General features: G+C 37.7%; 1 protein-coding gene across 3 annotated transcripts in view; it reads right to left on the reverse strand.

Annotated features, from left to right (window-relative positions):
• CLGN (calmegin) overlaps positions 1 to 17,303 on the reverse strand; it is a 37,469-nt gene extending 20,166 nt beyond the window's left edge. For 2 of the 3 annotated variants that reach the window (XM_084884250.1, XM_084884251.1), the window contains exons 1-5: positions 17,193 to 17,303; positions 5,452 to 5,604; positions 2,737 to 2,810; positions 2,032 to 2,090; positions 338 to 479 (exon numbers count right to left, since the gene is read on the reverse strand). In XM_084884250.1, coding sequence (XP_084740376.1) covers positions 338 to 479; positions 2,032 to 2,090; positions 2,737 to 2,810; positions 5,452 to 5,595 — 419 coding nt within the window. In that variant the 5' untranslated portion in view covers positions 5,596 to 5,604; positions 17,193 to 17,303. Of the gene's footprint in view, positions 1 to 337; positions 480 to 2,031; positions 2,091 to 2,736; positions 2,811 to 5,451; positions 5,605 to 17,192 lie in introns of those variants that run through there. The other variant, XM_084884252.1, reaches the window with a different exon arrangement.
• Positions 17,304 to 26,861: the final 9,558 nt, after the last annotated feature.

Consider the following 26,861-nt stretch of genomic DNA (forward strand, 5'->3'; position numbering starts at 1 on the left):
CTATATTATTAAAGTAGGTATCAGTTATTACGTCAAAAATGCAAAAAAATATTAGCTTATGATCAGAAGAAAAGTTTTGTTTTGTCCTTTTTCGTTTTTTAAATAAAGGATATTATATCTATAAATGTAAATATAGCTTAATTATCCTATTATGTCTAGTTTCAATCACTGTCAATTATTTTTTATTAATCTGCTTTTCACTCAAAACCCCAGGGTGTTTGTGTGTACACTTGCACTGTGTGTTTTTTATCCCATTTTATAACCATTATATACTCACAAATCAAATTATATAAAACTAATATAAATGTAAGAAAATCTTTAAAAACATAAAACTTACTGAACTATCAAAGGGTTATCTGCAAAAATGAAGGGTTTTGCTAATGTAGCAGATATTGCATGATGCTTTGCTCTGGATTTCAACACCAGTCCTCTGTCACCAGGCACTCGGTTTTCTTTCAGTTCTTCTATTTCCCACCTTCCTAAAATATAAAGCAGAGCAAATTAAATTACAACCAAAACACTGACTTAAAAATTAGTTATCAGCAGCCAGGACTGGTTTGGCTCAGTGGATAGAGTGTCAGCCTGCGGACTGAAAGGTCCCAGGTTCGATTCTGGTCAAGGATATGTACCTGGGTTGCAGGCACATCCCCAGTGGGGAGTGTGCAGGAGGCAGCTGATCGATCTTTCTCTCACATCTATGTTTCTAATTGTCTATCCCTCTCCCTTCCTCTCTGTAAAACATCAATAAAATGTATATTTTTAAAGTATTTATCAGCAGTGATGACCATTACGATTATTCCATGAAGGCTGATTTGGGAAAAATGAAGCAAATTTTAATTTTAGAAAATAATATCTACAACTGTATGTATGCCTACTTCTTTTTCTCTTACCATAGAACGGTTTCATTTTCTTAGCTAAAATTGTGGAAACTAATAAATATCAGACACTGAAGTATCTAATTAAAGCCCTTTTAAAGCTGGCTTCATTTTTTTATTTCTCTGAAATTTTTTTATCAATGAAATTGTAAACTATACTTTGTCTCAACATTATATGTTTATACTGAGATATTTTAAAATTACAGACAAGACAGAGAACATCTCTAATAAAAAATGTAAAGTTCACCTCATTTTGAAACACATGGTATTCAACAGCTATTTTTCTTACTTTGCAGAAGTTATTGTGGGGATTTAAATTTTATTTTGAAAATCATATGTACAATGAAATTAGCCAGCCAGAGAAAGACAAGTATCCCATGATCTCACTCATTCATATGTGGAATCTAATGAACAAAATAAACTGATGATCAAAAAAGATCCAGAGGCATTGAGGTATGCAGCGGGCTGATGAATTTCAGAGGGAAGGCAGAGAGGAGGGGAGAGATTAACCAATTTACCTGTATACATACTAGAGGCCTGGTGCACAGATTTGTGCACCAGTGGAGTCCCTCGGCCAGGCCTACACCCTCTCACAATCCAAGACCCCTTAGGAGATGTCAGACTCCTGGTCTTGGCCCCATCTGTGCAGTCCAGGCCTCTGGTGTGCTTGTGAGATCTTTGGTTAATCTCTTCCCGCTCTTCCCCCTTCTCTCTGAGATTCATCAGTCTGTTCCATGTTTCTATGCTTGTGTGTTGAGCATCTACCCCCTGGTGGTCAGTGCACATCATAGCTACTGGTCCAACAGTTGAGCGGTTCAACACTTAGCGTATTAGGCTTTTATATATCTAGATATGCATAGCCCTGGACAGACAGTAGTGCGGGGAAGGCCTGGGGAGGGGATGAGATCGAGGTGGATTCAGCAATACAGATAAATAAAAAAATTAAATAAATAAATAAATAGTCCTGCAAAGGAAATCTGATATTGGAGGCTTAAATATGGATTACCCAGGGACTCCAGGAAATATTGGAAAAGAGACAAAAGACTGAGTGTTAGATTGTGAAGACTGAGGCCCCATATACATATTTCATATAAATATAATCTCAAAAGTTAGTGAACTATGGGTCATATTAATAAAATTTAAATAAACATTTTACCATTATATATGGAAGTATCCATGTCTGTATCATCTTTCTTTGCTTTTGATAAAACCCACCTATAAATAAAGGTAAAAGCAAATGTATAGCATTAAAAATAAAACCGCAATTTATAGATACAATGCATATTAGAAAAACAATAAAAGAATATCCAACAGTTACTTCTCACTCAAAAGTAAATATTTAAAGGCTAAATCGGATATGTATACATCATCCTGCAAGGCTAGTTATATTTGCAATCAGCTGTATGATCATGGGTAAGATATATTAGGCCTCCCTTTTCTCACCTATAAAATGAGATAAAGGTAGTATTTACCTATCTATTCAGGACAGTGTCTGGCATATAGTAATCAATAAGTAATAAATCTTATTGTTTCACCATTATTTAGAATAGAAGAATAAATTAAACTTGTCATGTAAAATTATATTATTAATATCTGTGCTAAAGGGGGAAGAAAGTTATAAATTTTTACTTTATAATCATAATTCATTTGTTTTAATTTTCTTTATGTAAATAAATAACTATTTAAGTTAAACATTTCTATCCATAACAAAAATATGTTAAGATACTGGTGTACACTGTCAAATAAAGCACTTTAAATTTTTTTTAATTCCATAGTAGGGGCAATATTCATAAGCCAATAACCAATATTTTCAAAAAAACAAATCAAGTAAAGAAAACCATCCTTTTAAATGATTACTCACCCAGCCAACCTTCCACTATCAAAAGTTTCTGTAAAATATACTCCTCCTGTAGGTTGAGGTGTCTTATATTTAATCTAGAAAATAATTTTTAAAAATCTAAAGTTATTCATCTTCACAAATATTTTAGTTACATAATCTCACTAGTTAAGAACTTATTATATAATGGACATATAGGTAAAACTTTGTATCCTGGTGATGAAAAGATACAAGAAAATATGAGCGATATGATGACGGGAAAAAATACTATATGTGCAAGGATATACAGAGGATATACTGCTTCCTCTAACACAGAAGGAACAGGAAGTAATAGAGAAGGCCTCATGACACAGTTGACATGGCCTTAAAAGAATTCTAACAGGTTATAATATTTGGGTATATAAATCATTAGAAGTAAAACAAATAGCACAATAAAAATACAAGATAAGGAACTTAGTAAGCATGTAGGCTGGTTTAAAATTGACTCTTAAATTTCACTGATATGTGACTACAGAATATTGACACGGTTGAAAGATTAGGAACCTATAAAACAAAAATATTCACTAGAGAAAGCACTGCAAAGCAAGTTATCTGCAGAGCTGCTCTGATGATGATCATGATGGATGAGGTGGTGGTGATAGAGATACGGTGGCCTTTTAATCCTCACCATACTTCTACGATAAAAGTACTGTTGTGCCCATTCCATGTATGGTAAAACTATAGGAGAGAGACAAAGTAATTTGCCCACTGTCTTCCAGTTAGATATGAGTCCAGGCTGTCCTATTCCAAAGCTTGTACACTTAACCACTACACTATAAAGAACATACCAACAAAAGAACTTACAAGATTAAAGATAATCTACTGACAAATTATCATGAGATAATTTGAATTGATAAATTATTAAATTTTGCCAGATAGATCTGGGTCCTTTCTGAATCAGCCTTCATGATTTTATTTATATGATTAGTTATGAGATGTCTTGTCTTAGCCTTTAGAGAAAAGGATGTAGAAGTACTTTTTCTATTTTCACTGTCCCTGTCCTGTCCTAATAGTATAACATTTCTTGTCTGTTAAAGGAAGAAAAATCAGTAATTAACCAGTTAACTGCCACAATATTTTGAATTTAATTTAAAAGGTACATCACGTGCATCTGTAGACACTTATGGCATATAAGTGATTAAACAAGATTCCACATAATTGTCAACAGGGTCAAGATTCTGCTATCAAAATATTCAATCGACTATGAAGTTACCTGTTCTCTCTGTTTTTGGCACAACGGAACATTGTGCAGTGGTGTCACAGAGGCCTCGTTCTTCCGTTAGACCACCCTTTACATCGCCAGCAGTGCATTTTGCCCTTTATTTACACTTTATTGTATCCTGATTACTCATGCCATACAATTAGAAGAGTCAAAAATCAACTGTTCTTTCCCGCTTTTCATCACCTTTTCAAATTATCATTAACTATAGTTAAGAGGGGTAGGTATCTGCCAATTGGTTTGGAATGTTCACCTCTAAAGACCCTGTGGTAGTCATTAGCACTTTGATTACTACCCTGTTTCCCCGAAAATAGCACAGTGTCTTATATTAATTTTTTCTCCCAAAGTTGCGCTAGGTCTTATTTTCAGGGGATGTCTTATCTTTCCATGCACTAGGTCTTATTTTTGGAGGATGTCTTATTTTCGGGGAAACACAGTAGTACTTACTTTCTGTGGTTCATAAAACTATGTTTTAAAAGAAAGTGCTTGTAGGGCTTAAGATTTAACAGGAGAGGGAATATTCACATTAAACAGCTGAACAACACTTGCATTTGCAAGTAGAAACCTCTACAATGAGTCTATAACAACTGCGTATTACTCTCACCCTTTAAGCCCAGCTGGCACGATACAACTCTCACCATCAAAAATATTTCTTAAAAATGTCTGATTGTCCTAATATTATACACTAGAGTCCCGATGCACAAAATTCGTGCAAGGGACTGGGCCCTTGCAGCCACGGTGGCTTGCCTCGGCCCTCGCAGCCCTGGCTTCATCCAGAAGGTCGTCTGGAAGGACGTCCAGAAGGCCTTTCAGCTGTCCGGTCTAATTAGCATATTACGTTTTTATTAGTACAAATGAATGGTCCTCAATGTGAAAGCTCTTATGGATTCTCAAGACATAAAAATCTCTGCCAAGTTTTTCAGTCTCCTGTTAGTCACCACCTCACAGCACATCTTATCGATGCTAAGACAGAAACACAGTTGAACTTGCTAACTGCTGACCTCATCATCACTTCCTTTTCTAACTCATCCTCCTATTTAATACTTCTTTTCCTTCAAGACACGTGAGGGGAAAAAAAAAAAAAAAAAAAAAGCTACTTTACTTTACTTCTAGGAGAACTGCAAAGAGTACTACCTTTTATTTTACCTAAGGAGAGCTGGCCGTGTCAGAAATAAGACTAAAAACCTTTCTCTTAGCTAGAAGCACTTATTCCTATTTAGCCAGTAATGAACTCTCACTATTTTCTTAGTAAAAACTTTCCCATATTTATTTAGTAATAAAACCATGCTAAGTGCCATGCACAAATTTCTGTAGTTCATGGGCACTCTAAAACACTAAGCAACAAATAGGTGGGGGAAAGCATGTTTTCCTGCTTATTTAGAAAATGAAGACTACTTTGACTGAAGTAAATCTTAAGAGATTAGTCTCTCCTATATATCATGTAAAGAAATAATTTACAACTGATTTCTCAATAACCTTACCTCTGAGGAGAGTTCATTTTCATTAACATCAGTCTCTTCTGGATTTTCTTCAAAGTCTGTCATCTCAACATCATCTTCCATGAATTCTGCATTAACTGAGATGCATAAAATACCCAAACATAGCCAAAAGCCTTGGAAATGCATACTGGTTATCTGTGAAATTAAAAGTTATTTGTGAAAATAAAACTAAGTTCTAAAAAAATATGTGTAAGTATACTTACAAAGAAATCATTTCTCCTTAATACCTCCTTTATTTCAGTATGGCTTTTAAAACAAATCATTAAGAAAATTACTTAAATTATGTTTTGACCATGTGGAAATACCAACTTTCGATCGCACAGATTCTAGAGCTGCAGGCCTGCCTCTAAAAACAAAGAGCCAGTGCCACAAATCTCAAGATATAGATAACAGTGATCATCAAACTAAATAATAAGTGCACCCCATTTTCTTTCCTAAATGTTCGAGTTGCTTTATTTATTAGAACATGGTATGTGTATAAAAACATACAATTGAAAATCTTATCATTATAAAGCCAAAATACATCGATAAACACCAAAAATTAAAGAAAAAGACTTTTATCACAATTTAATGTGATAGTCTTTGGCTGAAATCAAATCACAGCTTAAAAACCAAACAAATATGTACACTTCTATTGCGAAAACAGTCAGCTGAGTAAAAGAAGCCAGTAATAAAAGACCACAGGGTCTATGTTCCCATTAAAAAGACAGGCAAATCCAGAGAAATGGAAAATAAATTAGTGATTACCTAGTGAAAAGAGAGGAAAGAAAGGGTTAATGGATAGAAATGTTTGGAGGAGAAGGAAGGGTGCTGAAATGTTCTAAAACTGGAATATGATAATGATTGCATAACTATTTTAAAATCCATTGACTTTCACACATTAAACTGAAGGTGCAAATAATGCATCAATAAAGCTGTTTCTAAAAAAGAATCATTAGGCTATACAAAGCTTTTTCTCCATATAGTTAACTCAACTGATTAGGACCGTTGCTATTGAGATCAAAAGATTACATGGATGTGTGGGCTAGCTTGCCTCGATTTCTTCTGAAGATCCTTGGCTCTAACTTTAAAGTTGAAAACCATGAAAACACGCTTTTTAAATCAACTCGGATCTACCATATTATGAACATAATCTATTAAAAGGTATGTTAATGACACAATCTTTATGTTCAAAGACAATAAAAAATGATGCATGCTGTCATTTGTTAGAAGAGTTTGAGCTCTCTGAATCCTAGGAAGGAAGTGTAGCCGGGACCAGTTTGGCTCAGTGGATAGAGCGTCGGCCTGCAGACTGAAAGGTCCCAGGTTCCATTCTGGTCAAGGGCATGTACCTTGGTTGCAGGCACGTCCCCAGTAGGGGGTGTGCAAGAGGCAGCTGATCGATGTTTCTCTCTCATCGATGTTTCTAACTCTCTAGCCCTCTCTCTTCCTCTCTGTGAAAAATCAATAAAATATATTTTTTTTTTAAAAAAAGAAGAAGGAAGTGTAACTGGGATAGGAAGTAAACGAAGGAGGGCAGTTTGACTCAATAACAAGAAATTTTATTTTTTTTAAATTTCACTTACTGGCACAGAAATGAGTATATTTGCAAATTGCTTATTAATTGTTAATAACCTTAAAAGCTTCATTGTTCTAAAAATTTAAGAACCTCTCATGATTTATACAATGTAAAGGTGTTTTGCTTGACTATCAATAACATTTGAGTAAAACAGAAATGCATAAATTAATAATAGCAGTAATAATGAACATTAAAATCACTTTAGACCCATATTTTCTTCAAAATGAACACATACTTTAGGTTCTTAATTATTAATTTGTTGGGGATAAAAATGTCCTGAGTGCTTTGTATGAGCTCTGGTGTACTGGCCCCGCCATGGAAGAATTAATGTGAAGCCCAGGAAATAAACAGGACAGACATTATCACTTCTAATCTACAAACTGGAATCAGAAAGATTTAAAAAACTGGTCAAAGTCACATGATTAGAAACCATCCAGAAACATTACATCAATGTGCCATGCTATCTCTTATTTTAATTTTACCCACTGCATTATTATGTTTACTGATAAAGCAATGGAAAGAAATCACAAAAATGTTAACAGCATGCATTTTCAAACCTCCTAGAAATTCCCAAAATTTAGATTACTAATAGTATTGAACTATGAAGATATTTACCCAGAAATAGCCATATCTACCTTACTATACAAGTGAAATACTTAAGAATAAACTACAAGTGGTCACAAACTGTTCTATAGATAATGCAGTTCTGTAACAGTTGCCATTAAGAAAATGATATATTCCAAGGTTGTTGTTGCTATTTATTCTTTTTTTTTAAAGTAGTAAAAATATAGACCTAATTGTTTCTGCTTAATTCTTCAGTGTTCTATCATTATTCAGTGATACACCAGCTGGCAACTGAGAATTACATCATGAAGTTCAGTCTATTACTTTAAAATCTATTACACTATGTGGTGAACAAGCCATCAAGCACCAAACAAAACTGTGAGGTTTGTCACACATTATTTTTTAAATGAATAAGTAAGATATTGCCGGGCCTGGAGCCTTGAAGTAACTAATCTGTGCAGTTTAAATTTTTTTTCATTGTGGTAGAATACACATAACGTTCAAGTTATAATTTAAACCAATTTTAACTGTTCAGTCGAGTAGTGTTAAGTATATTCACACTGTTATACAACTAATCTGCTGAACTCTTTCCATCTTGCAAAACTAAAATCATATGCATCAAAGAACTCCTACATTCCTCCATCTCCTAAGTCCCTGGCAACTACAATTCCTTTATTAGTTCTAACAAGTAGTGTGTGTGTGTGTGTGTGTGTGTGTGTGTGTGTGGGTGTGTGTAATCTTTAGGTTTTTCTACTTATAAGATCATGTTACCTGTTAATAGAGATAATTTTACTTCTTCCTTTTCAATTTGGAGGTCTTATTATTTTTTGTCTACTTGATCTGGCTAGGACTTCCAATATAGGTATCCCATTTTCAAAGAGTGGGGGGTACCCTTTGCTTTATATCAGTTTGACTTATGAAAGTTTTCATAGGAAAAAATCTACTTTCAGACAGTGGGGGAAACATATACTGTGTTGAATAGAGGTGACAAAAGCCAGCATCCTTATTTTGTTCTATATCTTAGAGGAAAAGTTCTCAGGCTTTACCATTAAGTATGATGTTAGTTTTTCATACATGGCCTTTATTATTGTGAGATAGTGTGTGGGGTTTTTTTGTTCATATTTGTTAAGTGTATATATATATATATATATATATATATATATATATATAAACAAAATATATATATATAAATATAAATATATATATATAAACAAAAAAACCCACACACTATCTCACAATATTAGGGATATATATATATATATATATATATATATATACACACACAAATAGACTGAATAGCAGAACAACCAAACAACCAGTCACTATGACATGCACTAACCACCAGGGGATGCATGCAGAACATTGTGGGCATTGGCTGTGGCAGGATGGTGGAGCAGGTGAGCAGGGGCACCAGATCAAGGTGGTGCAACAGTCATTATCACGGGGGCAAGCCTCTGGTGGTTAATGAAAATTCTTTGCTCCCACATGCCATGGTCCATCGTGCACTCACTCTGGGCACTGTCAGAGGGTGTAAATGGGGCTAGCGCCCTCAATGTGTGGGATTGGTGGCAGTGGGAGCAGGACTGCTGGCAGATAGGGGACTGGGGCCATGGTGAGAGGGTTTGGGTGGGGGCACGGAGGATGGGCTGAGACCTGCCCCTGTGCTCGCCACAGCTTTGCAGCCCCCAGTTCCTTTCAAGGTGCACAAATTCATACATTGGGCTCCTAGTTTTTTTATAAAAGGGTGCTGAACCTTGTCAAAACCTTTTTCTGCATGAATTGATAATCATGTGGGTTTTTTGTCTTCATTCTGGTAATATAGTATCTTATGTTGATTGATTTTCATATGTTGAACCATCCTTACATTCAAAGAATAAATCCCAGGAAGACTCTGGTCATTTTAATTGTGCACATGGAATATGTTTCTCTTGAAATTATCGTGTTTTCTTTCATTACAAAATTCGCCATTATTAACCTGTACACTACTAATCACAATGGGACAAGCAGGGCAGCTGCTTACCTCTAGCTATGGGAGGCCCTTTAGAAAAGCTGAGTGGATTAGGAGGGGTCTGTGGCAAAAGAAACAGGAGAAAGTGGTGTTGACTTAAGACAGTTGTCATTCATCAGAAAGAGACCAAAAGCACACAGCAAACAACTGAGTGCAGACCAAACAGCATCACCAGGACCATCACAGGCTCCGGACTACCACAGGCTGGGACCATCACAGGATGGAACTACCACAGGCTGGGACTACCACAGGCTGGGACCATCACAGGATGGAACTACCACAGGCTGGGACTACCACAGGCTGAGACTATCACAGGCTCCGGACTACCACAGGCTGGGACCATCACAGGCTGGACTATCTCAGCCTGGGACTATCAGGCTGGGACTACCGAGAGATGAGGCGATCATCCCTGCCCTGACAAGGAAGGGGCTAGATTTCTGGCCCCTGGGATGCACATCTAAATGAAACTCTGGGAGGATCTAAGAAAAGTCTGGAGAACCTGGGAGCAGTTACGCTCTGCCCTCCCCCCCGCCCCCCATTCCCACTCTAAACACAGGGAGACTCAGGGGAGTTTCCAGCCATCTGTGTAAAACATGGGGTCCATTTTGGCAGCTTTGAATCTTAAAAGTGACTCCACAGGGCAAATGTAATGCTCTTTGAATGAATACCACAGGTCTAAGAAGAGTCATGAGGCAGATCCTGAAAAAACTTGCACTGCACCAGTAAAATATGCCTGGTTTATGCTGCTGGACTAAAATAGTGACTTGTGTTAGACAAGATCAAGATGATAGATGGCTGTTTGGGAATGCGACGCTGAGATGGGTTTTCCTCTTCACCAAGCATAGCTTCCAGGCAGTTTTCCCCCTTATAAAATCAACAGCAGGCGAGCGACAGGAATGTATTTGCATCAATATTCATAGAAGGTATTGGTCTGAGGTTTTCTTACAGAGTCTCTGTCTGGTTTTGATATCAGGGTAATGCTGCCTCATCAAATGAGTCTAGAATTATTCCCTCCTCTTAAATATTTTAAAAGAGTTAGAGAAAGATATTATCCTTTCTTTCAATAAATTGGGATCCATTTTTCTTTCTGCTGTTTTTAGGTGGAGTGTTCTTTATGAGTCCTAATATGTCCAAATAGTTTATAGTACTAGATGTATTGGATAATAATATGGATTTTGTAATCAAAGAAAACACAATAATTTTAAGAGAAACATCAAAAGTGCTTGATTCAAAGTAATGTCCATCACTAGCTACACATTTCCCCCATCTTTCAGGTAATTTGTGGTTACCGTCTCCATAGTACTTTTCCTGTTTGGAGGCAAACCATTGAGAGACACAATTTTTCACTTCTTCGTATTTTTTTTTAAGTGCTGCTCAGAAAGGGTGTATGTCATCGATTGGAACAGTGGTAATCTGAAGGAGCAAGAACTAGTGAATATAGCGAGTGGGTTAATACTTCCCAGGCAAGATCTTTTAACGTATCTTTAACTGGTTTTGAAGTGTGCTGGTGCATCATCATGAAGCAAAATTACCTTGCTGTGTCTTCTGGCACATTCTGGTCATTTCACAATCAAAGCATGGTTCAAATTGATTATTTGTTGTCGGCAGCAATTAGTATTAATGGTTTCACCTTGTTTTAGAAGCTCATAATACAGCACACCTTCCTGATCCCACCAAACGCAGAGCATTGTCTTCTTTCCAAATCGATTTGACCTTGCAGTCAAAGTTGATGCTTGACCTGGATCACCCCAAGATTTTGTGCATTTGGGATTCTCAAAATAAACCCACTTTTCATCACCAGTCACAATTTGATGCAAAAAAAGACTTTCTTTTGTGCCATTGATGCAACATTTTACTGATGACTTTTCAGTTTTCCATTTGTCTTTTGTTCAGTTGATGTGGCACCCATTTTCCTTCCTTTCAAATCTTTCCCATTGCTTGTAAACGATCCGAAATTGTTTGCTGAGCAACGTTTAATCTTTCCACAAGTTGTTTTTGAGTTTGACATGCATCTTCATCCAATAATGCTTGTAATTGTTGGTCTTCAAACTTTTTCGGTTGACCTGGATGTCTTTCACGTCAAAATCATCACATTGAAACCAGTGTTCACAAGTATCTTGAGATGGAGCATGTTCACCATAAGCTTCCCAAAGTATTCAGCAGCACTTGTCTTCAAAATATGGTAATGAATTAAAACTTCCCCTAAATGCTCTTATTTTTGGCACAAATTTTGACATTTTTAAACATAAAAATATCTATGATGTTAACACCTTCAGCAAATTTGACATATGAAGTTTTGAAGCTTGCTATCAGTACAACAAAATAGCATAAATATCAAATCGCATATATATCAACATATGTGGAACTCCATCTACTGAAAAAAATCCACATTATTAAGCAGTACACCTAGTATTGTTCAGGTCCTCTATTTCTGTATTGATCTATACGGTTGTTCTGAACTATGCAGTTTAAGTGCAGCAAGCATTTGTTTATATGGTATAAGGTAAAACATTTAGTGATGCTACCATCTTCCCTCCTTATAAACATATAAAAGATAGCAAGCCCAGGGTTCTATGCCTCTTGTGTATTTCTCACTCCATACAAGTTGCTGAAATCACCAAATAACATTTGTGCCTTCATTTTCATGTATCATTGATCTCATGTAAGTTCTCTGCATTGATTCTGGGCTAATCAATAACAAATTAAAGTATAAGTAACTTTGTCCACTGAAATACCATTCTCCCTAATTTTTTAAAACCAAGACCAAGCAGACTTATATACCTCAAAGAACTTCACCAACATCACCTAAAAGCCCTAATAAATTTCCACAGAGAACTCCAAATCACAAACTATAAAGTGCAGTTCATTTATTGGTATTGAAGTAAAGCTCAATTTCACAGCAGAGGTAGCTAGATCACTAATAAAAAGACAATCACAGGATCCCCAATATTTGTTGCAGAGTGTGGGAGAGATTGCTAGCTGATCACCAAGTTGTTTTTCTTTTTCCAGGGGACAATACTAGATAATATTTTCTTTGGAGTTAGGTGTGTAGTGGAGTTAAGAGGGAGACTCAGGAAAGCTTGTTTTGCATTTCTACTCTTGAGTCTGAAAGCCTGAGAGCCAGAAGAACCAATGGTGTGAATTCCCGTCTGAAAGCCAGCAGGCTCAAGACCCAAGAGGAGCCAATGTTTCAGTTTGAGTCCAAAGACAGGAAAAGACTGAAGTACCAGCTAACTACAGGCAGGAGGGGTTCTGTTTTTTGTTGTTGTTGTTGTTGTTCTTCTTCTTCTTCTTCTTCTATTCAGGCCTTCAACTGATTAGATGAGGCCCACCAACACTGGGGAGGGCAACCTGCTTTACTCATCCTAACATTCAAATGTTAGAATCTCATTCAAAATCTCCCTCACAGACACACCCAGAACAGTGTTTGATCAAATATCTGGGCACACTGTGGTTCAGTTGACACATATAATTAACCATCATAGCCATCCACTCCTCAGGAACTCCAGAAACCATGTGAGGCCTGAGGTGGCTTTTTTTTTTAGAATTACATTTATGAATACATTTGTTAACAAAAACTGGGTATATTTTCCTAAATCAGAAGAACCTAGAAATAATAAAAATTCCTTAAAGAATACAGCAAAAAGTGGGAAAGAACCATAATAGCAGAAATAATCATGGGAAATAGAACTTTCTGGAGGTTTAGGCAACAAAGTGCTACAAAATGCCCAAGGAGTCTGGATCTAATGTTATAAAAGTGAGAAACTACTGAAGGTCTGGGATTAGTGAAATGATGAGAACTGAAATCCTGAATACGTGAATAAATCTGCAATGGGCTTTAAAACCATAGCTACACGCTAAAGTTAAAATTGACTAAATAACATCATTTGCTAATTTTTTACGTAAACATTATAATGATACATTTTCTTATTTATTTAGGATTATACTATTTCTACATAGTTCCAAAACAACAGCTTGGAGTAGCTTGCAAAAAAAAAAACACACACAAAAAAACAGACATAAATATAAGCTCACCCAGCACTGCAATTTTCTATCATTTCTGTATTCATAGTGTCCCAAATATTGCTGAAACATGATAAATAGGTACATATACATGTTTATGAAATAAATTCATGAATGCATAAATGATAGGGGGAGGGGAAAAGGAAGAAGGTAAACAGATGTTTCTAAGCAACCAGGAGGATTTTCTCCTAGCAGTATAGCAGCAATACATTTGGTGTAAGGGTCTTTAAGCAATTGGGGGAAAACAGAAATAAAATGAAGGAGCATTCACTATAAAAGTCTACAAGCTCCTTGGAGGTAAAAATCTTTCTGGAATTTAACTCATAGAAAATTTATGAACTGAATCCTTACATAATAGATGTCTTTATGGTTTTATGACAGATGAAGTAGTTATGGCGATGCTTCTGATATTGGTGCTCTTAAGTTTATTAGAACATTGTTGAAACTTAGCACAATGAAGGCATTTCTATAGAATAGGAATATAATAGTCTAGGAAGTTTGCTGTTTTATGCTCTGGTTTAATATGGAGAATCAATCATATTTTAAAATTCTACTCTACATTTATGAAAAACATCTCTGATTATGAGTTATTTCACAATCTTTCTATGGACATGCTGCATTTGAACAACTCAATTCATAATTTGCTTTTCTAGAAAAGATAATAAACAGAAATATTAAAAAGTTTTGTGTTACTACATCACAAAAATAAAAGTGGACAAATTTTTACCAAAATTAAAGGGTATTCAAAAAAATTCACTTTGAAGGATCACAAATGAGGTGGAGGGGCAGGTAACAGTGACACTGCTGGCAGGTAGCCTGGTTCCAAAGAAGCTGCAAGACTCGCCTTAAAATGCAGCTGTTTTCTCACAGAATGTATTCGTTTGGTGATAGCCAATGTTTCCAGAAATTCAGGGGAGTCTAGCCAGTAGGTAATAAAATTCATCATTCACACATATTTGTGATCATTAGTTATGTGCCAGGCATGTATCAGACACTAAACTTACAGTAATTAGCAGAACATACTTGGCTTCTAGCTATAAAAGCCAGCTAAAACTCTCAAATCTTATTCACAGTTCAGAGGTTACTTCCTCTTTAGTTTCAAATCATTATCCATCTTCAAGGATGTCCCAAAGCTTCCATTAATTTGTTCTTGGTTTTTCCTCTCAAGCCTGCTCCTCTAGCTCCTTAATTCCCTTCTCCCAGTAACTACACCTCCAGTTCAACCATTATCTTAAAACTAGTCATTGGTAACTAAATACATTTGGGTATTTCATAAATGTATTTAGTTTCTCTCTGTCCCCATGCCACAGCCTTAAGGATGGGAAAAGAACCCGTGCTTTCTGAAAAGGAGAACTCCCACAATGCCTCTTCAATTCCAGTCTTGCCAATCTTCAAATCCATCCTCCACCTTCTTGCATGAGTTTTCTTTTAAAAAGCAACTCTTATTTTGCTGTTTATAAAAATGTTCAATAGTTCTCTGTAGTTCCCAGCATAAATTCTGCCCATTTAAAATTCATTTCTGTCATTCTCTTCAACACTCGCCTATTTAACATATTCAAGCTTTCCTATGAGCTATTCTTATGCCTTGTTGCTATTCAGGTTTAATGGCTGGCTGGAGACTTACCCAACGCTAGTGTGCCTCAAAAGCAGTATTTGAAAATCACTATTATTTAAAGTTTTAGTTGTCATTCAGCTTTGGGAACTCATCTACAGAATGAGATGATAGAAAACACACTGAACTGGCACCATGGCAAGGTTTCTAGTCCTAGTTTTTAAAAGGCAATTGGTTAGCCCTACCCAGTTTGGCTCAGTGGATAGAGTGTCCACCTGCAGACTGAAATGTCCCAGGTTCAATTCTGGTCAAGGGCACATGCCTGGGTAGCTGACTTGATCCCTGGTTGGGGGTGTGCAGGAGGCAACCGTTCAATGATTCTCATCATTGATGTTTTTGTCTCTCTTCCTCTCCCCTCTTCTCTGAAATCAATAAAAATATATTTTTTAAAAATAAAAAGGCAACGGGTTAAAACTGCTCTGGGCCTATTCTATCATTGGTCACGTAAAAGGGTTAATTAAATTAAATGGCCTAATGGTCCATTAAGGTTTACACTTCTAGCTTTCTATTTAAGAGCACTAAACAAGAAATAAGTCTATTTACTGCACTATTCAATTTTTCAGAGCCATCAATATACACCATTTACACACATAATAATTAACTTTATCAAGAATATAGAATACGCTGAAACCGGTTTGGCTCAGTGGTAGAGCGTCGGTCTGCGGACTGAAAGGTCCCGGGTTTGATTCTGGTCAGGGGCATGTATGTTGGTTGCGGGCACATCCCCGGTGGGGGGTGTGCAAGAGGCAGCTGGTCGGTGTTTCTCTCTCATCGACGTTTCTAGCTCTCTCTCTCTCCCTTCCTCTCTGTAAAAAAATCAATAAAAATATATTTTTTTAAAAAAGGAATATAGAATACTTTGTTCTAAGGATTTAGGGATAAGGTGTAAATGTGACTGGAATATCAAACCAATTAGATCTGAAGGCAAAACTGTGTAAACTGAAAAGAAATCAAACTTACACTCACCCAAAGGAGGGTTTACCCAGAGTGATGGAGTGACCTAGCGAGAGGTAAAATGTTAAAGCCGGCAAAATCTTAAGGCTAGACGGGGGTTTTAATGGCTCTTATGCATCAAAACGTTTCCATATAAATGAACTCTTTCCTAAGTTGAGACTTCTCCCCCCACTCCCCACCCCACCCCGCCTCCTGTGGCGACTGGAGTTCCTTTCTCTCCCGGTACAGAGCTCAGCTGTCCTTTGCTTCTTAAATCCCAAGCAAACGGCCCCCTCCTTGTTACTTGGGGAAATGTTATGAGACCGGCCAAAGCGTCTGTTGGATCATAAACAGGCTTTAGGAGATAATGAGCCTCTGGTCCTTGGGGCTTCTTTGGATGTCGCCCAACTCCAGGCGGATCCCCAGCGGCGCCGCCGGCTCCCAGCAGCGCATCCAGGGAGCGGCCCGGGGGCTGGTCCCGTCGCCTTCCCCGGGGCGGGGCGGGCGGGGGTGGCGGAGGCTGCGCCGATTCTCTTTGGGGAGAAGCAGCGGGTGGGACAGCAGCGCCCCCGGGGACCTCCCGCTTCCCCTCTACATCCTTCGGCGGCCAGGCTCGAGCGTGGAACGGGTGGAATGGTAACCGCTGGGGTAACGGCCTCGGCTCCGGGACCTCACCTCGGGGGCACCCGGCACCCCGCGTCCTCCGGAGCCCGGCGCAGCAGGTGGACACGGCGGTTCCGCGGGACCCAACGGACCCTGGCGGCACCAAACCCCGCCGCCGCCGGGCTCCTCTTCCTCCTCCCGAGGCCGGGAGAGCCGCCAGGAGCGCCCCGCGGGCCCCCGCCCAGCGCCGCGCCGCTCCCGCCCCCGCCCCGCCTGCTCAGCCCGGCGGGTCCCCAAAGAGCGGGGTGCATCCCCACCCCTTCCCCCCTTCCCTCTTCCTGGGGGCAAAGGCAATGATTTCGATTCCTCATCCTCCCCTCGGAGCGCAAGGGACAGCGGGGAGGTGGCCTAAGCCCACGCACCTGTCCTGCGGGCCCGTGATCGGCGGTGGCGGCTCATAAGTCCGAGTCGCTGCCACTTGGTCCCAGCTTCTCCCCGCCGCGTCCCGCCCGCGGCCGCCCAGCAGCGACGGCTAACTGCGCCTGCGCGTGCGCCGGGCGGGAGGCGGCGGCGGCGGGCGGGCCGCGCGCACCTGCTCCGCAGGCTCAACCGCCCGGCCCGAGCGGGCTGGCGGGCTGGCGGGCTGCGCGGGCTCGGCCCCGGGTCCCGGGTCCCGGGTCCGCAGGGGAGGGCTTCTTGACGCCACCTTTCCCTCCCGCCCTGCGCCCGCCCTTTCTGCAAACTGCGGGGTTCTGCCTCTGGGTGCGCATCTTAGGGTCCTGAGTCCCAGGTGCATCAGGTTTGCGAACAGCACCCAGGCTGTTCCTGCAGGTCTTTAGGGCAGGGGAGGTGACCGGGGGGTCCCCAGGAAGGCGTCCTATTCCGTGTGCGTGGTGAATATACATATGTTAGATGTTAACGTAATAAATGCATTGTCGTGTGTTTTGGTTTTTTTCTGAAACACTCTTATGAATTGCTAACATGTATTGCACTTGCTCTTAAGGGTTTTGCAAGATCTTTGCTAGTAACCTTCACAACCATTCATTTTAAAGAAACTGAAGATCATTTGCTTGCCAGAGTAAATATGGAAATATCAGGGTTGAAATTTAGGCCCGTCTCTTTCAGAACCTGTAGTTTCAACCAGCACACTAAACATAAAAATATAGCATAAATGTACTACTGATTCTCTCCTCCCCCCCCCCCTCCTTTTTTTTTTTTTTTTTTTTTTTTTGGCCCCTGGGTGTTGGATCATGTAGCTTTTACTACTTATGTTTCCTAGAAAAACCTGGACTTTGAATTCGCTATAATCATGATTCAATTTTATTGGAAGAATAAAGTATTTATTGACTAGTGATGCCCCTATTAAAGAGTCTCGGACTGAGCTTGATGGTGATCCATGCACAATCTGTAATGATTGGCTAGGCGTCAGCATCAGGGGACATTTTTCACGTTGCATCAGTAATAAGGCTACCAACTCTAGACTCTTGATGCTGTTACATTTTGGAGTGTGTTTGGATAGTGTTTATTGATTATTTTTTAACTTGAGGTACTTTATAGTGGTATTTCTTTCTTCAGTCTTTCCAACTTTTATTATTCAGCATAATTCTGTGGCCCATAACCAAGACAATTCTACTTGCTGGAAAAAATTTCTAAAGGATATATTCAAAGTTTGCAACAAAGAAGCTGAAAACTAAAAATTCTTGCCGTATTTCTGACCTCAGTGCAAATGATTCTACTATTTTTCCATTAAGTAAGAACCATCTTTAGGTGAGGCATGTACGTTTTATCTATTTTTGCCAGTTTAGCAAATTAAAATATAGGATACCCAAGGTTCTAATTTTATATCGACAAATAATTGTAGTACATAGTTCCATATGTGTAATTTATCTGGCAATTTTAATTTTATCATGTTAAGGAAGTATCTATTTATTGCAATTTTTAATTTTTTATAGGAAGTTGAATTTTTAAAAGGCTTTTTAGCATCTGTGTAGGTAATCATATTTTTCTCCTCAGACACATTAGTATGGTATGCTCTATTAACAAGTTTCCTAACAGAATCCTAATCTGATTCTTGCACTACTGGTTTAAACACACACACACACACACACACACACACACACCAGGTTATGATGTATTATTTTCCTACTGGTTTGGGAATCTACTTCTAATATTGCATTTAAAATTTTTATATCAATTGCCATAAATGATATAGGTCTTTGGCTTTCTTTTTGTGCTTCTATCAGGATTAGGTGTTTATGAAATACCTACTCATTATAATTTGTAAATTTTTCATTATTTGCTATATTCTGAAACAAATTTAAAATATTGGGACTACCTGGTTTTTAAAAGTGTACTTGAATCTCCCTGTGCAACTATCTAGGTCTGGTACCCCTTTGTGCTTTTCTTGTTATTTCTCAAAATCTTTTCTTCTTCTGTGAATATTGATTGGTTTAAGCTTCTCTCTCCACTTGCATCAATTTGGGCAAAAAAAAAAAAATTACTCATTTTATCATTTTTTTAAAAAAAACACAAATACCAGCAAAACAAAAACCTATTGGCTCATACAAACTTTCTCATATAATTAATTGCCTTTGTTTGGCTGTTAATATCAAGACACTATCTAAAAATAGATTTTAAGGTAACTAAGGGGGGGAAAAGCATAGGATAGTTTTAATGGGAAAAGCCTGCCCAGATTTAGTCCCCATTATATATTTATATATTTAAAAGCCCAATGACTGGGAAGGTAGAACAACCAGAATGACCAGTGGCTATGACATGCACTGCGGCAGCCTATCAGCCTGATCTGGGCACCAAATGCAACCCTCCCCCCCCAGCTGACCTGACCCCCAACACCCCAATCAGGGGCAGTGCCAGACACCAACTGCCCTCGACACCCCCCTCCAAGGACCTGGCTGGATGGGTTCCCATCAGGGTGGGCTGGCCAGACCTCACCCATGCATAAATTCGTGCACCGGGCCTCTGGCTTGTTCATAGTTGTTGCAATTCTGCCAAGGGTGGAAGGTCCAGTTAAGAGTACATAACAAACTCCAAGATAGTTTTACACACCCAGGTGAGTAGAGGGTTTCTCTTTCCCGTCTACCATGGGTGTGACCACATTTACAATTGCGACTACTATTAGTATTATTACCGCATGACTACTTATTTCAATAGTAAATAGTGCAAGTGTTATAGACTTATCTCAATACCTGAGAGACATTTGGGCAACAGAATTTCAATTATGTCTCAATGTTTGCAGAACTTCTTTTTACTTGGAAAAAAAAAAGGTGTTTAAGAAAAAAAGATTTCACTAAATCTGGTTTGAATGTGGCTTTTACAAAATTACTTGCTATAGTGAGTCAGAAGCTTAAACATAATTTGCCTTCGTGTGTAGGTTTGAAGAAAAAGTATTTCTAAGAAGCAAAGTCAGTATGAAAGCTATAAACCAAATGCCCAAACCAACCAATCAGCACTGTTTACTCTGCTATATCTTAGATGAGTGTCCAAAGCTCTCCACACCTCTCCTCCCTCTGACCTCGGACCAGAGGCCATGCGGGTGAGTGAGATCCTCAAACACCCAGCATTTGGGAACAGTGGGGATGGGAATGGAAGCGGGGACATCTCTCCTGGTCACATTAGGAAGAGTTTCTAGAAATGCTTTGTGCTGACCACCACAACTCTTATTCTGCAATCAGTCCATTAAGACAGCAGCTATGGGGTTAATCTTTAAGGCTGTCTTTTAACTTCTTTTTTTTTTCCTTCTAGCATCTGCCACTCTCTATTTTGGTCAGCATTCAAATGCCTCTTTCTGAGCGCCAAAGCAGCATTCCTTTGGAATCACCTCAGCTTTTCAGTCACAGTCAGTGATATGTCAGACAGCATCCTTTAACACTGTCCCACTTTACGGTCCCACCCCTTCAGGAGTTTTGTTTGAGTCATGGGTGGTAGACTATGAAGTCCAAGTAGGCACCTTTTCAAGGAATGTTGACATCTTTTCAAAAAATGCTGTACCTGGACTTAGCTTTAATTTTTTTCATACTAGCTTGAAATATGCTCTGGCAAATTTAATTTTAAAAATTCACAATTTAAGTCAAATTAAAATTTATTTTAACATACACATAGTGTCTTTTTCACTCCCCCCTCACCAGCTTTGAGATATAACTTCCTTTCCTCCAAAAGGCGAGAATGAAATGGACACATGAACAGTTCATCTTGCATATTCTCTTTATACATTGATATGTAATACACTTCATACTGAGATAAATGTGCATTTTTGGCACTCAAGGATAAAACAGCAGTATGAATTAAGATTTTCATACTTGACTAAAACTCAATAGAATAACAAAAAGAATAGGAGATCTTGATGGACTCCTATAAGAAACTGATGGACCAGGTAGACAAAAATTAGTAAGGATTCAAAAGACTTGAACAAGTACATTTAAAAGGCTGACATAAGGGAGTCCTGTACACAATAAATAGGAATATTTTAAGAATACATTTTAAAAGCATTATACATTTATAAAAACAAATTAATGCAACATATTTTAAAATACATATAGAGACTATACATCTCAAATTTTTATGAAACGTAAGAATTCAAAAACAGTTCTCAAATTTTATTACAGAAAGTTCTCTAACAATGTAATTAAATAAGCAATCAACAATAAAATGTGGCAAATCAATATATACTTTTAAAAACTCATACACATTCCCAAATAACTAATGAGTTAAAAAGGTAATAAGAGACAGTATGAAGTCTTTCTTTTTTTAGAACTGAATGACTATAAGAATATATACATATCAATATGTTTGATAATCAGATCAATGGCATTTAGGCATAAGTTTATCAGACCTTGGCTTGCTTCAACTTTTGCTTTCTGTTTCTTTAGATGTCTTAATAAAATGTATTAGGACATACACCAATTCATACTGAATGTTAAGTTTCTGAACTTTTAGCTATTTATTGAGATTATTTAATGGCATCACTATCTATGTCAACAAAATCCATTTCTCAATTTTTAAAAGCTTCCGTGCCTTTACTATTTTAATATTAAATTTTAAGAGTACAAACATCATAAAAAATGTTCTAATTTTTCTAGACATAGGGATGTTTAATACTTTCAATTCCACTAGTTTGTTCACTGTTTTTTTTCCTTTTCTATATAATTATATACTTTCATTATTACAATGTCTGACATATGCCATTTAGAAAGCACAGTTTCTGAGGTCCCAAGGTACTACAGAGTTTCTTCTTGTTATGATTATTAGCTTCATATTTCCTGAAATACAAATAACCAATCTGTAAATAATGTTGTAATGAACATAGGGGTGGATATATTCTTTCAAATGGAAGCAACCTAAGTGCCCATCAATAGACAAGTGGATAAAAAAAGCTGTGGTCCTAAATACAATGGAGTTTACTTGGCCATAAAAAAGAAATTTTACCATTTGTAACAGCATGGGTGTACCTAGAAAGTGAAAGAGGTCAGTCAGACAAGTGTTGGCGAGGTTTCGGAGAGAAAGGAACCCTCGTGCACTGCTGGTGGGAATGCAGACTGGTGCAACCACTGTGGAGAACAGTGTGGAATTTCCTCAAAATGGAACTCCCATTTGACCCAGTAATCCCACTCCTAGGAATATATCCCAAGAAGCTAGAAACACCTATCAGAAAGAATATATGCACCCCTATGTTCATAGCAGCACAATTTACAATAACTAGGATTTGGAAACAGCCTAGGTGCCCGTCAGCAGATGATTGGATCAAAAAACTATGGTACATCTACACGATAGAATACTATGCTGCCATAAAAAAGAAGGAATTCTTATCATTTGCAGCAACCTGGATGGAATTGGAGAACATTATGCTGAGTGAAATAAGCCAGTCAATGAAAGAGAAACACCACATGACATCACTCATTTATGGATAATAAAGAACATTATAAACTGATGAACAAAAAGATAGATACAGAGACAGTAAAGCAACAAACAGACTGTCAAATTATAGCGGGGAGGATAGGGAGATATGGGGAAGATAAGAGATCAACTGAAGGACTTGTATGCATGCATATAAGCAAAACCAATGGACGAAAAACTCTGGGGGGGGGGGAGAGGGCATGTATAGGAAAAGGGGGGGCAATGGAAAGATATGTACACATATAATACCATAATAAAAAAAAATAGCAAAAAAATTTTTTAAAAGAGGTCTGTCAGAGAAAGACAAATACCATATGATTTCACTCACAGTACTTGTGAAATCTAAAGAACAATATAAATGAACAAAACAGAAAAGACTCATAGATACAGAGAACAGACTGATGGTTGCCAGGCGGGAAGGGTATTGGGGTGATGGGTGAAAAAGGTGAAAGAATTGAGAATTACAGATTGTAGTCACAGAATAGTCACAGGGATGTAAAGTCCAGTATAGGGAATAAAGTCAGTAATATCATATTAAGTATGTACGGTGCCAGGTGGGTACTGGAAATATTGGGAGGAACAGTTTGTAAATTATATGATCATCTAACCACTATGCAGAACACCTGAAACTAAAACAAAATAATATTGAATGTAAACTATGATTTAAAAAGTTATAAAACTATAACATCTAGAAATATTAATTTAAGAGGATGAAATTATTTTCATGACAAATACTTGATTATATTCTTTCGTTTTTCTATCCTTTTGACACCTATTAAATAGAGAAGATTACATTGGCAGAAGATATAACTCTTGAGATATATGAGACAATGTCAGTTTTAATATTGCCCTGGTGTTAAAATAATTCAAAGTAGATTTCCACCACTGGGAAATCTGTATTGTTGGATTGTTATTACAGCCAACAAACTGCTCTAGATAAGGTACAAATATTTTAAACCTCCATTTTATTTTATTTTTACAATTTAAAGTATCAATAAAGAAAATATTTAGGGAAACAACAAGAAAATACAATAATCTTTTAACAGAAATATAGGAAAGAAAACTAGAGAATAAATGTAAAATCAGGAATGGAGAAATAATGCTGTGAATATAAGATAAGTATTATATTTCCATAAAACTAGTTTTGGATTTTTTTTGTTCACCAAAGAGGGGGATAAAACTCACAATGAACCAAAGGAACCCTGACAATTCTCTGGCAAAGAATTTCTGTTTTCTAATTCCAAATTCTGAGAGAAAATTGTCACATGTGACTTTATATAAGAGAGACATAAAACTTTAACAGTTTTAAAGAAAATGCAAACATTCCATATGTCATTGGTTAATACATGTCAAGGGCATAAACTTATGGCTCCCTCCATCACCTCCAACTATGCTTAGATTTAGCAAAAATAACAAAACAAATGTATCGCACGCGTGTGCGCACACACACACACATACACACACACACAAAGTCAATACTTAACTGAAATTCAAAGTAACTGTAAGTTCTTTACAGTATATCTCCAACAGATGGAAATACTTTGCCTTATGCCCAGAGCAATGCAGTAAAAGGCAAATTACTTGTCATATGGGAGGAAGCAAAAGCAAATTATACTAATTCAACTGCTTCCACTGCAGTAAAAGGAAAATGACTTCTCATGTAGGAGGAAGCTTATCAAATTATATAAGTTCCACTGCTTTCAGAAAGTATTGGTACTAAAATATTTTAGTTGTTTCTAAAAGAAATTTTTGGAAGTTTATTATAGATGTAGAAAATAAAATAATAACGAACCTTTAAATTGAAAATGGGCAAGATTTTTACATTTCAGAAACTAAAAAAAAATTATCACTAAGATAAAGTTTGTTTCAATAAATTATTTTTGAACTACAAAGTAGATAAACTATTTTTTTCTGCTAATTAAACTATAGCTTACATTTAAAAGGGGTTTTTTTTGAGACATGTAATATATAATTTAACTGGCTAGGGAAAAACTTACATAAAGTTGTATTTAAAAAAAGAAGACTGAATTATGGAATGAATATTAAGGAAAACATAAGAAAAATGTTGGTCCTAAATAAAGAAAAGAGGAAGATAATCTCTATGGGCCAATAAGTAAATCTTATTTTACTTAATAAAATTGAATTTTTTTAAAAGCTGTCCTGGCCAGGTGGCTCAGTTAGTTGAAGCACTGTCCCATGTACCAAAGGGTTTCAGGTTTGATTTCTGGTCAGGGCACATACCTAGGTTGTGGGTTTGGATCTCCCCACCCTGGTTGGAGCATGTATGGGGAGCCAACTGATCAATGTTTCTCTCTCACACCAATGTTTATCTCTCTCTACCTCTTCTTCTTCTCTCTCTCTCTCTCTCTCTCTCTCTCTCTCTCTCTCTCTCTCAAATCAATGAGCATATCTTCAGGTGAGGATTAGAAAAAGAAAAGTTTAAAACTGAAATGAAATATCCAAACTCTTGATTCAAGATGGTGGATGGCTAGACCTCAATGAAATGACAGTAAATGCATTAAAAAGGTGAAACTCCAAAGGGTCAAGGATGCAGGGGGACTCTTACCCTAGGAGACCTTTCATCAAACTGATGAGAGAGATAAACATAATGGGAGAGAACGGACTGGCAAGGAGGGGGATGAGGAATCTGTGCCTAGACACATGGTTGGGAGCTACAGTGGAGATGGCAGATTTGGTAAAAGATGGGAGCTAAACTGGGTAAACCGTGAGAATAAAATGAGAGTCTGTGTCAGAAGCATTGACTACCCAAACCTAAGCAGCCAGGACTTTATGGCTCAGGCAATGCACACACACCCAGGCTTCTCTAACCAAAGTGGAATGAGCCATCTGATAAAACCAAAGCAGGCACCTGTGCCCAGAACCAAGCACCCTGCATCCTGGCACACTGGTGCTCCTTCTCTCAAACCACTAGGCAAACATACACACATACACACACACACACACACACACACACACACACACACACACACACACAAATAGCAACCTAGCCACTTAAGCACACTAGTACAGTTTGCAAACTAACAAATTCTACCTATATGCCAAAACTTCCTAGGAAGCCTCCTTCATTCTTACATTTTTATAAATAAATATGAGGATAAGTGTAGTGTGGGGAACAGGGAAGAAAAGAAAATTTACCCATAGTGCCACCACTCAAAATTCACCAATATTAACATCTACAATAATAAAAGTGTAATATGCTAATTAGATAGGACAGTCGAAAGACCTTCTGGACATCATTCCAGTCGTCCTTCCTGACGAAGCCATGGTGGTGGGGGCTGAGGCAGAAGTGGTTAGGGGCGATCAGGCAAGCAGGCAGAGGGGTTAGGGGTAATATGGCAGGCAGGCAGGCAGGCAGGCGAGCAGTTAGGAACCAGCAGTCCCGGATTGTGAGAAGGAGCAATCTTGGCTGAGGGACACCCCCCCCCCATGCATGAATTTTGTGCACTGGGCCTCTAGTTTTCTATAAGCTCATTAAAATTCAACAGACAACCATGAATCACTAAATATTTGAGAAAGCATGTGAGAGAGAAAGATAAAAATAAACAAGCAAATCCTCTTAAGAAAATGAAAGGGCAAGCCATAGCATAATGTGTCAGAGATTCATCCATATTGTTGTATCTATTGATACAAATAAGGCCTTAAACTCAGATCTGTTGTCTCCAAATTCACTGTACATCTACGGTACATGATAAAAAAGGGAAAGGAAATACTGATTGATTCTTCTAAAATAGAATATTATGGGGTGTATCAGAAAATTATATGCACAGCCTGGCCACATGTGGTTTGGATTCCTGGTCAGGGCCCATGCCCCAGTTGCAGGCTCTATCCCCAGTGGGGGGAGGGTAGCATGGAGGAGGCAGTTGATGGATGATTCTCTCTCATTACTGATTTCTCTCTCTCTCTCTCTCTCTCTCTCTCTCTCTCTCTCTCTCTCTCTCTCCCTCTCCCTTCCTCTCTGAAATAAATTTTAAAACATTATTTAAAAAGTTATATGTATAAAACTCTAATATACAGAATATAAAATATGATTAACACCTGATAATATTCTATATAGTTATACAGTATATCATTTCTACACTTACCAGTTTATAATTGAAGATTTAACTTTTTAAAAATATGACATAGTTGCTTATCCACTATGAAGAAGGTTGGAAAATAGT

This window comes from Pipistrellus hanaki, assembly GCF_964339955.1.
Source record: "Pipistrellus hanaki genome assembly, chromosome: 5".
Classification (NCBI taxonomy): domain Eukaryota; kingdom Metazoa; phylum Chordata; class Mammalia; order Chiroptera; family Vespertilionidae; genus Pipistrellus; species Pipistrellus hanaki.